The sequence below is a fragment of the Macadamia integrifolia genome, unplaced genomic scaffold (genome assembly GCF_013358625.1).
Source record: "Macadamia integrifolia cultivar HAES 741 unplaced genomic scaffold, SCU_Mint_v3 scaffold635, whole genome shotgun sequence".
Lineage (NCBI taxonomy): Eukaryota > Viridiplantae > Streptophyta > Magnoliopsida > Proteales > Proteaceae > Macadamia > Macadamia integrifolia.
Genome location: NW_024870503.1, coordinates 233,287 through 247,911, shown reverse-complemented (window position 1 = coordinate 247,911; position 14,625 = coordinate 233,287). Strand labels below are relative to the sequence as shown.

The following is a 14,625-nucleotide window of genomic DNA, read 5'->3' as shown; positions in this document are numbered from 1 at the left end:
TGGTGAAGTCAAATTATAATTCACAAGCAGTTGATGAAAATAAAGAAGGTTCTACTGTGCAGGTGGAGTTAGGTGAGTCAGAAACAACAAGAGAGAATGAATCATCAAGTGACTTACCAGGACAACAGGAAGTAGTAGAAGTTCCTTATACTGTGGCAAAGGGTAAAGGGAAGCGTACTCACAAAGCACTTATGAGATATGGGTTTGAGGACATGGTTGCCTATGCCCTCACTGTAGGTACAGGTGATCCATCTTCCTACCATGATGCTTTGAGTGATGCACAGCATGAAAAAATGGATTGCAGCTATGATGGAGGAAATGAAATCTTTACAGAAAAACAAGACTTGAGAGATTGTGGAAAAACCCAAGAGAAGAAAAATCATTGGGTGTAAATGGGTCTTTCGTAAGAAAGAGGCATCATTTGAGAAGGAGCGTGAAAGGTATAAAGCCAGACTCGTAGCCAAGGGCTATGCACAGAAGGAGGGGATAGACTATAATGAAATATTCTCTCCAGTGGTAAAACACACTTCAATCAGAGTACTACTTGCTTTGGTGGCCATGTATGATTTAGAGCTTGAACAACTTGATGTGAAAACTGTATTTCTTTATAGTGACTTGGAGGAATAGATTTACATAGAGCAACCTGAAGGTTTTAAGGTGCAAGGAAAGGAAGATCATGTTTGTCTGCTTAAGAGGTCGCTTAATGGCCTTAAGCAATCTCTTAAGCAGTGGTACATGCGCTTTGATTCCCACATGATGAAGATTGGCTACACAAGAAGTGAGTATGAGAGTTGTGTTTATTATAAACTATCAAGTGATAATTCTATTATTTTGTTGATGCTTTATGTTGATGACATGTTCATTGTTGCAAAGAACAAACATGATATAGTCTCTTTGAAGTCTTTGTTGAGTGCTGAATTTGAGATGAAGGATCTTGGTGTTGCTAAGAAGATCCTTGGCATGTAAATCCTTAGAGATAGAAATGCAGGTAAACTTTGGGTAATTCAGTAGAGGTATATTAAAAAGGTGCTAGAGCATTTCAATATGAAAAAGGCTAAGCTGGTTAGCACTCCGTTAGCTGGCCACTTCAAGTTATTTGAAAGGGAATGCCCTACAACACATAAGGAGGTGGAGCAGATGTCTGAGGTCTCTTATGCTAGCGCAGTTGAGAGTCTCATGTATGCTATGGTTTGTAGTAGGTCGGATTTGTCTCATGCAGTCAGTGTTGTTAGCAGATACATGAGTAATCCAAGGAAGGAGCACTGGAATGCAATTAAGTGGATCTTTAGATATTTGAGCAAGACTAAAGATACAGATGTTATGTTCAGTGGCAAGGGAAGTTCTACAGGATTGGCAAGTTATGTTGATTCCGACTATGCTGGTGATTTAAACAAGAGGAGGTCTACTACAGGATATGTGTTTACATTGGCTGGTGGACCTATATCACGGAGGGTGATGCTTCAGTCTACAATTGCATTGTCCACTACAAAGGCAGAGTACATGGCGGCAGTTGAGGCTGCCAAGGAAGGAGTCTGGTTAGCTGGACTGGTTCGTGAGTTGGGGTTGGAGAAATGAGGTACAATGTTACATTGGGACAATTAGAGTGCCATACATCTTACAAAGAATCAGGTGTTTCATGCAAGGACAAAGCATATTGATGTGAGATTTCACAAGATCAGGAAGCTTGTGTCAGAAGACAGTATGTTTACGAAGCTAGTTACTACAGAGAAGTTCGAGTCCTGCTTGGACTTGATTAATATTACTCATTGTTGAAGATGAGGGACGCACCAAACAGTGCGAGTTTGTACCTCTAATGAGGTACAAGGATGAAGACGTCTACAGGTTATCTTTACAGGAGGCTCGATAGAATTCAAGCCAAGGTGAAGATTGTTGGTGTACGATGTCTTGTATTTCGTCGCAGTTTGATCCAGGGAGTATTGATGCAGCACCTAGACAAGTAGAACGGCGGTCCCGCTAACCAGTTAGCGGGCCGTGGGGATTGCAAGGGGGTAGGAGGCCCCCTGCAAAGCAGGAGGTGTAAGTGGGCGCAACCCCCTGCTCGAATTTTTTATTTGAGGGTAATTGTGTACTTTTCGGATTAGGGTTTTTTCACTATATATTTATAGCGAGGGTTTCTTTCTCTGTAATGCAAACAATACTGAGAGGTGTGAGGACGAGCACTGTAACCCTATTCTCCATTGATAGTGAAGCAAGATCTCATCTCACCGGGGATGTAGGCAACCTTACCAAACCTTGTAAAATCCATGTGCATTGTTTGTTTTGTTTTTTCCATTATCTTCTGCATCGTTTTAGGGTTGCGTTTATCCAGGGAAGAGGAGTAAGTCATTTTCCTTTGGTGATGACTGGAACCGGGAGAGGCAGATACGTCGGTCTTCTTCTGGTAAGCAGTAGCCAGTCGATGGAATTTTGTGTTTTTGGGTTAAAGATGATTTTGAAGATTTTCAGGCATATTTTTGGGGTTTCATTCGGTTCTTGGGGTTATTCATGATCGGTTGAAAAATGGTCACAGGAGTAAATTGGGTCGGTTGCCGTATTGGGTGGAACAGGTTGGTTGTGAGGTATGGCTTTAATGTGAGTTGGTGGGAGAATTGAAATGGAGGTGGTTGAAGTAAAGTAAATGGAGGTGGGTGAAGTTAAGTGTGATGGAGTGGAGAAAAGGGGTTCACGGTTTTTCTTTAATAGAGGATTTGTAGGTAAGAGGGTGTTTTAAGAAACATAAGGTTGATGTGTGGAGATCATCGGGATAGACCTTAGATCGAAGGGAGGTCACAGGTACCGTTCGGGACCGAGGGGAGGAAGAAAGATTAAGAGACGAACACGCTTGGCCGGAAAAGACTCAGATCAGAGAGACAAAAACTCAGAACCAAATAGCAGTGGTTGCCATATGGAACAGAGGAGATTGCATCGCCGGAGTTTTGGGGTGAGTCTAGAATGTATGGGTTATTTGGTTATGATGATTATGGCTTTTTTTTTTTGTTTTAATTATTATTATTATTTTATTTTAAAATTACATGATTGAAATTGTTATGTGTGGCTTGAGTTTATTCCTGGTTTCTTAAGCAAGGCTAAGTCTTTTTAATTTTGTGTTAATTTATAGTGATTATTTCATTTGCATATGTGGTTCCTGATTTTGAAAGTATTTTAGTTAATTTGAATTGATTGTAGCTGTATTATGCTTATAGGTTCTTCCCTAGTTATGGTTAGAAACAATGAGATCAGAAAATTTTATTAGCATCTTTTTTAGTCTGACAAAATCCCAAGTTATTTCCTTGAAATGTATAATAAGCTTAGTTTACAATGAAACCAATTTCTTTGGCACATGTCACTTTGATTAGAGGTTGAAGAGATTTTGAGATATATCGAAATAATATTTGATATCCTTGAGAGAAGTCCCAAATGCATTCCTAAGTGGTTTCAAAGCTCAATTCATACTTTGTATGTTATGAGTTGTATCAATTGTGAAGATCAAGAACTACTGAAAAGTAATACGTGCAGCACCATGAACACTAGAGAGTGTTCAATCCCTTCTCATCTTCCTCTGACAACTGAGAATAAAGGAAGCATTCAACAATTTAAATTCAATAGACATAACATACCCAAGTATACTCTCCATCCTGCTATGACTGTCCTCTTTGAAAAACCCAAAGTTTAGAAAGAGTGGTTGAACCATTAAACACCTCCCTGTTTTCCAGACTTTTTTGAAAACTTGTTCTTCCATTACTTGGGACAAAGTGCTTTGCAAACTACTGGATAATGAATGCACATTGGTAATTCATGTTAGGGTTTATGTGGTAAATTTTTTAAGGATATGCTACTTAATTTGTATAATGGACAAACAATCTGGGACAGCCAAAAAAGAGAACTGCCTTTATGGGACAGAGGGTTTATCAATATATTTATACTGGACATATAACTATAGATACAATATTCCTTTTTTGCTGATCGATACAGAGTTTATGGTCCATGTCCTTTGAGGGAGGTAGAGGGTAACGGACCCAGAATTTGCCTATCGGTAACAAAGGAAGTAACTCAAGAACTCAGCCAAAATAATCCAATCAAGGAAATTTTTGCTATGATGGTTATTGAGGATCCTATAGAGCTTGCAAAATAATCAAAAAATTGATTTCTCACACCTCTAGATAGATACCACAATAAACTAGTCTATGTCTTGACTGAAATTCCTGAACATAGTACTAGGCCTAAGTACATCTTTTGTGAGGCAATAAGACTCGGGGTTTCACTTAAAATAAACAAGATAATTAGATAACATATCTGAGATTGAAATAGGAAATCATATTGTGAAATGTGAATAATAGAACTGCAAAAAAGGGGCAGAAAAAGAAATAGGAAGATGAAAGAGAAACAAATTCAATATTGTAAAAGATGGAGAGGAAAAGAAAGAGAGTTGGGTCTGTATGGAACTTAAATATCATCTGAATCCTGCAAAGTAAATCTGACAAGAGGAAAGAAGAAGAAAGATAAATATTGAATGATTAGCAGAGAGAAGTCGTGTGATGCCCCGTCCCGGAAGAGTATTAAATTACCCAAAGTTATGTCTTATTAGAGTCTAATTTCAATGATCCAAAAGACTCCGCTTCAAGTCCCGGCAACAGAAAATTTTTTAACCCCAAGGGGGTAGTCGAGTTGGCCAGGGACCTTCGCCTTGAGAAGTGTGTGGTTCTAAGTTCGACTCCTCTTACCTCCTTGGGGCCACTCAAACGGGGTGTTTAGTGATCTTCACTGCTTTCAGTGAAAGTTGAATGGTTCTCATTTAAGCCTGGTATGACCTGGTCCATGCAGTTGTGGGGTCAATTTGGGCTCGTGGGACTAATCAGGTTGAAGGCCTGGATTGATGTAGATAAGTCACTTGGGCTTATTTTATTGCAAATAAGTCTTGGGTTGTATTATGTATGTGTTGGACCTTTGATCCCATGGGTTTTCTTTGAAATGTGCCACTTTAATAGGCCTAAAATATAGGTAGAAGGTAGGAAAACGGGATTTTATTCATTAGTTTAATTAGTTATTATTTAATTCAATAAAGACCCATTAGGCCATTAGTTGGTTGTAAAGTCCTATATGGACTATTAGTTAGTTAGTCTTACTCCATGTTGGAGTCATAAAGTCAAGTCCTAGTCCTATTTTGAATTTCTAGTTGTAGTAGGAGTGTCTAGTCCTATTGGGAAACTAGCTCCTAGTATTAGTATAACTGTAAACTTCCCCTCTATAAATAGAGAGGCATATGTCCCATTATTGGGGAGATTTGAATGAAAGAAAATTTGCATTTATGAAAGAAAGTTTGCATTTATGAAAGAAAGTTTGCAACTAAATGCTTAGAGCAACTGAGATAGCTGTGGGTGAGAAGCCTAGGCTGAGATAGCCACTTCCTTTATTCTCTTTCACCCTTCTCAACCCCCCATCTGTTTTATTCTTCTTTTTTTATTTTATTTGCTGTAACATTCAAGAGGTATAATTCAGATTTTGATAAAAGTCTGCAGAAATTAGAACCGATCAGCAATCCTAGTGGGAATAGAGAGATCGATTTCCTCTCTCTCTCTTCTGTACTTTGTTCAGCTAGGTTTTCAATCAGGGTATTCCAGGCCTCATAAGGGTCCCACGATCCTTACCTAGTCACTGTTGGAAGCATTCAGCTGCTGTTCTTGAAGATTCTTCTCAGTTTTCTCTCCAAGATCTGAAAATCAAGAAAGCTTGTAACTTCACAACCAAACGTCAGAATCCTCTCGACTTTGGGGGTTTTTGTACCCTCCCTAGGGACTATCTAAGCCCAAGAGTGCAGCTCAATCGGACTCCTACAGACCTGGCCGCACCTCTCTCTCTCCAGCTCTATAGCAGGTCTTTCTCTCTCCTATCGGGTTGTGTTTTGGGCTGGTTTTGCTCCTATATGGGTATTGTATCCTTGGGGGTTTATTTGATGGTCTTATTTCTTTGTTTCCTAGTCCTATTTGTATTGTTTGTGGTTATAAATTGCTGGGGTAGTTTCTTATAATCAACTCTTGCATTATGGATACCCGTCGTTAGCAGAAAAGAAAAAGAACAAAGAAAAAAAAAGGTCTAATTTCAATGAATTAGAGACAATTGAGTTTAATTGGGCCAATTAAGGTTCAGTAGAAATTGCTTGGTCAATGTAATCATTGGGTTTGTTTTGGTTCATTGGAACAATATGTTGGTTCAAGGTTTGGACCATAGCATGAGTTTCAAGGGATAAGAAATTAAAGCAAGGTCGTAATAGGCAATTGTTTGTGAGAGGGAACATACATAACAAATAAAAAAAATAAATAAAAAGGAAAAAAAACAGGGGAGGGGATTTCTTCAGCCAAAAAGTGGGCTGTTGTGAGCATAGTTTTATTGAGAGAGAGAGAATGATGATCAAAATGGTTTCCAACAAATGGGTTTTCCAGCAAGACAGTGAGAGAAAAGAGAGAAACCAAAGAAGAAGAAGAAGAAGAAGAAGAAGAAGAAAGGAAGAGGAGGGAAAATGAAGAGAGGGCTTTGCAAGGAGGGCTGCAAATCGAAGAGTGGGTTTGTAATTTCTGTTTTTTCCCTGAAGTGTTGAAATGGGTAGATGGTGGAGGAGGTGTTAATGGAAGAATGAGAGGGAGAGAGAGAGAGAGTGTGTAAGAGATGTGTGATGGGGATGGGTTGCTGCCCAGCCAAACACCCAGCTCTTCCCACCCCTATTTGATGTCTATGCGTGTGCTGAATTTGCAGAGTTATGAAAAAGGTTAATTACTGTATTGTATAAGGTTAGTTGGTCCTACCCCTGAGTTTAATTGTCTGGATGTCTGGGAGTATATATATATATATATATAGAATATATTAATTTCAGATTAAGTTGATGCTGTTACTTATGTTTATGTGTCTCTATTATTAATGGATTTGCAGTAGTTTTAAAAGAAGAAATAGAAGAGAAAGTGTGAACGATAAATGGAAAAGAGAGGGAGGGAGAGAGAGAGAGAGAGAGAGAGAGAGAGATGTGAACCAGGGTGCTAGGGGTAGGGCTCCTGTCCGGTTGGTTTGGTGAAACCCCTCTTGAGCGTGTGTGCTCTTGGGTGGCCTATGTGGCTGCCCATGTGACTAATTTATCACTGTTTTAGTAAAAATAGAAAAGAAAAGTAAGGAAAAGAAGAGTTGTTGTGTGTGTGTACTGTTTTTAAGAACAAAGAAAAGGAAGAGAATAAGAAGCATGAAAACTGTGAAAGAAGTAGAAGGGAAAGAGAGATGGGAGAGCGTGAGATTTGTTGCAGCCCAGACTTACGACCAGGTTGCTGCCTGGCCTCACCCCCCTGTTAAGTGTATGTACAGCTATATGTATATGTGTGTGTGAGAGAGAGTCATGTACAGCTATGTTTGTATGGTGTGTGTTGATTTTTAAGAACAAAGAACAGAAAAGAAAATAGAAAAAGAAAAGAAGAGAAAGAATGGAAGGGACAAAGAGTGAGGAGGATTGTGAGGGAGGGGAGTTTCTGTCCAGCCAAGTTCCCAGCTTCTCCCCTTCCCTCATATGTGTTTGTGTGTAAGTCTACCACTAGCAATACTATAGTTTTTGTTTTGGTTGGGAAGAGTTATGAACCATAATCTATTGAAGCTCACCATTTCACAATTCTATTACATTGGGTATGCTATCTCTATTATATTGGGTATGTTGTCTTTATAAATTTGGATGGGATACTAGTGGCTGTATACTGGGATTATGTTAATGATTTTAGTGCCTTTAGTGCCTGTGGGTCGATATTATGGGGTTGCTATTTCACATCTCAGAGTTTACATGTATGATGCCCATTCAGTTTGAAAGGGGATGTGTTGGTGTTATCTAATTGGCCTAATAAGAAAAAAAAGGAAGAAGGTGAGAGGATGGAATATTTAGATAGGAAGGGGAATGGGCTGATGCCCAGTGTGGCTAGGTTGCTGCCTGGTTGAGTGCCCAGCTCCTCCCTTTTCCCTCTCCATGTGTGTCCGGATGGAGTTGGGGCTGCCTTTGGGGGGCCTCAGCTACTGCCATGTATAAAAAGAAGAAGAGAAAGAGAAAAGAAGCAGTAAGGGAAGGGAGTCATTGATTGGGTTCTCTAAACACAGTTCTTGTTCCCAATTCATGTTTAAGATTGAGAGAAAGAGAGGTTTCTGTACTAAGATTTAGAAACAAGAAATCAAAGAGAAAGGTCAAGTAAGAGGGTATAAAAGAGGGTATTATGTTTAAGGATGGTTAAAGTAATGTTCGGATTTTATTACCTATAATTATGTTAGAAGATCATGCGTCAAGGGTATTGGGATGGGTTATTGTGAAGAGCAAGTGCTTGAGAAAATGGCCAAATGAGTCAGGATATGTAGTGTTTGAAGTGCCTAAGAAATGCTAGAACTGAATTTGTATGAAAGTTGGACTAATAGAGGAATTCTTGAATTCCAAGAGTATGCAGTCAGCCCAGATGCACTTTACGAAAACGGACATTACTTCTTTTAGAAAATAGAAAACGATGTGTGGTCTTTTTTTTTGTAAGAAAATAGACTCATAGATCTTTCTATCCATATAGGGCATGGATTCTAGTTCCTTCTGAGTTGATACAAGTTTCACAGTTACTGGACCTAGTAGGCTAGGTCATTGGCCCATTTGGAAATCCTCCCGCATCAATCGGGGATTAAGAGACCTATGTAAGAGCTTAAATATTTACAAGTTAGGTTGGGATGGTGAATTAGGTAAAGGGTCCAAGTTCGGGCAGTCGATAGCATACATAACAAAGTGAAAGCTTAAGTTTTGGACTGTCTACATACTTGAGTCATTAAATTAGAAGTAACAAGTAATAAGATCTTAAGGCAAGAAATATGTTCTAATGTAGGTGATATGATTGGCAGAGAACACTAGCAGAAAGGGGTTATGTCAGTTACTTTTGGACTTCGTCTACAGAGATAGAGCATATACAGATAGAGTTTCAATGTGTGATATGTATCAAAAGACTAACATATCACAAAAGACTAAGGAAAGGGTGTAGGTCCTCCGAGTAATTGAGGACAGACAAAGATTAGAGACAAGATAGAGATTAGAGACAGTGATTTTGATAGTTTAATATACTTCACAGATTTGATGTATATAGTAGAGATAATGGTATTTTTGTGATAATGCACAGATACAGTTACAGACTCCATTCTAATTAGATAGATGGAGATTTATATTTATTGAATTGATAGACAAGGATTTAGAAGAGAGATAAATGATGTCCGGAATCACAGGTGTTTATCGAAATGTTTATAGTAGGGGTTGTGTTATTTCTGATGTTATAGTGATTATTGATATATGTGGAATAAATTTATGCCGTTATTTAATGGTGGCCCCTGAGGGCCTGCACCAATATTTTACCCAGATTTGGGGGCACTACAAGTCGTTTGAGGTTGCATGGCCTTGTTCAATGGGGGCTTTGGGATGCACCAATAAGGAGTGATCTGATTCCGATTATTTTTTTTTTTTTAATCAGAAATCTGATTCCGATTGAAGGAACTAAAAGAGCTAGGGGCAGGACCGTAAGCAAACTCAATAAGGTTGTTCTGACCTGGGTTCTTCACCACTAACGCAAAATCATTCTATTACATTTCTTCCTTAATATGATATAAGTAGCTATTTACCCACTATGCTTTAAGTGACACTGGTTCATGCTGTATAAAACATTCATTTATATTTATAAATTTGATGCATTTTACTATTCAATTTTTTTTTTAATTATTTTTTAATTATTTTATTTTATTTTGTTTTATTTTATTTTTATTTTTTTGCAGGCTCCATCAATAGATCTTGACTAAAGATGAGCCAATTAGATTGTCCTAACATCTCAAGAGATTGAATTTCTTTAGGTGGCAAGCATACACTGATGATAATCTCTGTAAAAAAATGTTATTGTAAATTATCAAATTACTCTATCATGCCAAGGAATATGGTGGTAGGAGTAATAGGAGAGATCGAGCCAGGATTTTCACTGGCTTTGCTTGTAGCTTGTGGAGTCCACCCGCTCACCGGCCACCCGAAAGAAATTTCTGACTTTGCCATTGACAGTAGGGCTTTGCATAACCATGCCAAACCTGCTTTTATGGTCTCTCAAAGAATCAACATCATTTTCATATTTGGGACTCTACAAATGATCATAGTATATTGTTGTAGAGATTTGAGTGAAGCTCCAACTTATCTTTTGTGTAGGTTTTTTTAGACCCTTTCTTATGGTATAGCTCTTTAAGGTCATTTAGTATTGTAGGCCTTTCTTTTATTACTAAAATGTTGAGTTAACAGTATGAAAGAAAGGAAATTCATGCACTGGTTCTTGTGGTATAGCTAGCTCTTTAAGGCCATTTAGTATAGTAGGCCTTTCTTTTATTACTAAATATTGAGTTAGCATATGAAAGAAAGGAAATTCATGAATTATGTTCAAATGGTATTGTACAGATATCGTGACACACTGTATTAAATCAGCTGCTCGTCAGTTGCAATTAACACTTGCTCATATCAAGAACAACGACAAGAAGAAGAAGAGGCAGCAGCTCTTCTTGGTGGGTTTAGCTTCAATTTCTAACCCCACATTTTTGGAGGTCTCTGGTTCAAAGGGTTTAGAGTTCCATCACATTCCTGCAGTTGTTTCTAGTTTAGACATAGAGATCCTCTATGCATGTTAGAGAAGCAGCTTTCCTTGATGTTCCATATATTTTTCTTTTGTCTTATCTCAGGTTACCTCTTCTCTTGTCTCTACTAGACTAATAGAACAATGGCAGTGGCAAGACCTTTGCCTTTTCTTCCCCCAAAACTCTCAACATACCAGGCTTCAGTTTGATTTAATATTTTGGCTAGCAGATTCATTTAATCATTACAGTTCATTTGTATTTTAGGCAAATTGCAACAATTAATACTTGGGTAAATTTCGTCATGTATTTGGATTGCACCAAAATACTGTCATCGCTAGGCTGCCACCTCGGCAACCATATATCCTCTGTCAGTTTTTTAGACTTTTTTTTTTTCCTTTTTATTTGCAGCATTGCTTCATTTGAAAATTTTTGATGATTTAATGTTCTATTTAGTTAAGTTAGCATTAAGTTGTGACTGTCTTGCCAACCAGATGCTGTTAAATAAGAGTCAAACAGTTGCACACTAACTGCTTGTTTAATTGGCAAAAAACTTCAGTTAACTAATCTATCGCTATTTTTGTATATATGGGTAGGATCTTGCAATGAAGAATGGTAATGGAGGCAACCTGCTACAATTGTTTCAGAGGCTAGTAGCAGTGATCTGTGATATCTTGCAGAGGCTGTTGTTTATGGTGCTCTCAGTAGGTCCCATCCCCAACCACATTGCCTTCATTATGGATGGGAACCGAAGGTATGCCAAGTACAGAAAACTTGGTCCAGGTGCTGGTCACACGACTGGGTTTTCATCTCTCCTCCATGTTCTTGAATGTTGTTACAAGATAGGGGTGAAGTATGTAACCGTCTATGCTTTCAGTATAGACAACTTCAAGAGGGACCCTGGTGAAGTTCAGTCCATTATGGATGTGATGCTGGAAAAAATTGATGAATTGCTCAAGGAAGAAAGCATTGTGAATAATCATGGGATTAGAATTAATTTCTTTGGTAATTTGAAGCTCTTGAGCGAGCCTGTGAGGATGGCAGCTGAGAAAGCTATGGCAGCAACTGCCAAGAACACTAATGTAGTGCTCTCAATTTGTGTTGCTTATACTTCTACAAATGAAATTGTCCATGCTGTTCAAGAGTCTTGCAAGGAGAAATTGGTACAAGCTCAAGTAAATTCAAATGTCAATGGTAGAATAAGAGATTCATTCAGAGGATACACTAGGCTTTCAGAGGAAGAATATTCCATTACTCAGGATGATTTGGAGAGGCACATGTATTTAGCAGAGTGCCCAAATCCTGACCTCTTAATCAGGACGTCCGGGGAGACTCGCCTGAGCAATTTCCTTCTTTGGCAGACTACTTTTTGCTATCTGCATGTTCTAGATGCTCTTTGGCCAGAGATCTCACCATGGTGGATGGGATGGGTGCTCTTGCATTACCAAAGAGCAAAGCCTTACATAGATGAAAGGAAGGTGGAGTTATAACTTTTGTTTCTTTGTGTGTGTGCACCTGCTGTACCATTAAGCTCCAATAATTATTTAATGCCAATGCTTGAGAAACTGATTGACACTTACTATATCCTTATATTGAACATCCACTTTTAGTCAGAAGATAATGCTTCTCTTTTATTTATTTTCTATTCTTTGCAATTATGCTATTCCTATAATATATATATATATATATATTTTATTTTATACAAGCTAGAATATGCTGAACTCAACAGATGCTATCTTTCTTGATTTGTTCTTTCTGTGAGAAACCTGAGTACTATTGAACATCATCCAAAATATGGCACACGCCCTTCCCCACCCTCTCTCCCTCTCCCTCTCCCTCTCCCTCCGCCTCTCCCTCCTCCTCCTTCCTCCAAAAGGAAAAAGAGCGAGGCAGGAACGAAAGCAGTTTTGTATTGTCATGTCCTGTATTGGACAAATTTATAAACCATGAAACTGCAAATGGATGTTGTATAAAGTTCCATCGATAAATTTCTTGACTCTGGCTTTGTATTATTTTTTTTTTTTTCCTTCAATTGTCCAGTTTTTTTTTCCCCCCTATTTCTTTACCTTTTCCCCCTTATATCTTCAGTCTTATCTGGATTTCCAGAGTTGGATTCTACCCAATTTTTTGAGATGTGAGGCCTTATTCAAATCAATGTGATTTTTTTTCTTTATTAGCGATTCTTAGATTTTCAATGCATAGCTTTCATACAGTTGCCCATTGTTCTCATCATGATTTTGTTTGATTTTTCTTCTTACTGTTGGAAATGGCATGAGTAATTGAAACCTAATGGCTTTTTTGCACCGAAGATTGGTTTTGTAGTGTATAAGATCTTCATGGAATAGCCTAAATTCAGTTACTGATTGCTTCTTATCTTCCAACCTTTTATGAATATGGTGACTCACATTTAGATTTCAAGCACTAACTTGGTTGATGTATTGCCTTGTAACAATACATCAAGGCAACTGTATGAGAGAGAATCTCTGCCACATTGAGTCCCAGCTCAAACTGCTGCACTAGATCAATTGAGGTCGCAGCATGGAGTCTCTGCAACTCCATTCGGTTGATATCCTATCATGGAGACGATCATCTTGATAGGGAAGAAGTGATGGAGGTCGTTCTTGGTATAGTCAATAGCTTCCTTAAGGTTGACCCTTCCAAGATCGGTTTATTATCAGAATACTAAGGTTGACCCTTCCAAGATCCGTTCATTATCAGAATACTTTCTCTGGTCTCCTCACTATCCTACATGCGAGCTTTCCTTTTGATGTCTGTGAATTTTCCAATTTACTATTGTGTGTATCTTCTTCCTTGTTTGATTATTCTTCCATTTGTTAGGGTTTATGAAATGATAAATGATTTTGTTTTGTTATTATATTTTGTTCTCCTTTAGTTTTAAATTTTAATTTTAACTTTGAGTGTTTGTGTTATCCTTCTTTCCCTTTTTCTGTTTATTCTGTGATGTTTGATCTTATCTGAAGCTTGTATTGGCAATGGTTTGAGATAGGTAAAGTTCAGTCGCAGGGAAGTTGCAAAGATTGGGTAGACGCAAAATTATGCCTTTTCTTTTAGTTGGATCATGTATAGAGTGAGCTGACTTTATCAAATATAGATGGAAGAAGATAGGAAATCCTTAATTCATTCTTAAATGGCATCTTTTACTATCCTTTTGATTCGTCATTTGAGTGGATGATCCAACTGGGAATATACACAACGATGTCCCTTTGTTTCTGTTGTTTCTGTAGTATTGATAAATGTAGCCAGAAATGTGATTAGTTGAAAGTTAGAATCATGGAGAGAATGATGTTTTGGTATAGGTGATGGGTAGTTGATCAGGTTAATTTCATAAGGTTATGATGTGTAGGAGCTGTGACTGACAAGCCTGTGCAGGGGATGCAGGAAATATGATAAAATAGCAAATGTTTTCAGGGAAATTAGATTTAAGGTCTATAGAAATAGGTGTAGGATGATGATGTGTTTCCAGGGGTTGAATTGGAACTTGATTGCAACTTATAACTTGAGCAACAGCTTAGATTCAATTTTTGATTGGGATGGGGCGCTCCTAGCTGTTGGAAGAATTTTGACCTGAAGTCTTGCTTTCAAGTAGTTGGAATAAGTGCGAATGTGTTGGAAAACTGATTTCGATATTTTAATTGTACTAATTTACTTGTTTCAGTTTCTTTTGACAATTTATGAAAAAAAAAAAAAGATTTATTTGTTTGTTATTTTGCAAACATGGGGTGTTTGTGTCATTTTTGTAAAACACAGGGGAGGGCGTTGATTTATGACCCAAGTTCAGGGGGTGGCAGTGTAATTTTCTCTAAATAATAATACCCCAATTTCTTAGTTTCAACTCAATTTATGCTTAAGCAATAGGATTTACATTGATTGTTTTCTATCTGCCTTTGCATTATGATTGAAACATATTCAATTTGTTCCAAGCATATTCTCTTCTACTATATTGTCATTCAACATCTCTCTCTCCATCTTTGTATGAGT

General features: G+C 37.9%; 1 protein-coding gene across 2 annotated transcripts; it reads left to right on the top strand.

Annotated features, from left to right (window-relative positions):
* The first annotated feature begins 2,320 nt into the window (after positions 1 to 2,320).
* On the top strand, positions 2,321 to 12,264 carry LOC122069547 (dehydrodolichyl diphosphate synthase CPT3-like). Of its 2 annotated transcripts, XM_042633599.1 has the most exons (3): positions 2,321 to 2,941; positions 9,799 to 9,873; positions 11,223 to 12,264. In XM_042633599.1, exon 3 carries the CDS (start codon positions 11,232 to 11,234, stop codon positions 12,114 to 12,116), a length of 885 nt encoding a protein of 294 aa, XP_042489533.1. In that variant the 5' UTR covers positions 2,321 to 2,941; positions 9,799 to 9,873; positions 11,223 to 11,231; the 3' UTR covers positions 12,117 to 12,264. The 2 variants fall into 2 exon arrangements, with proteins under 2 accessions (XP_042489533.1, XP_042489531.1); XM_042633597.1 differs by lacking the exon at positions 9,799 to 9,873 and having other exon boundaries at positions 2,325 to 2,941.
* Positions 12,265 to 14,625: the final 2,361 nt, after the last annotated feature.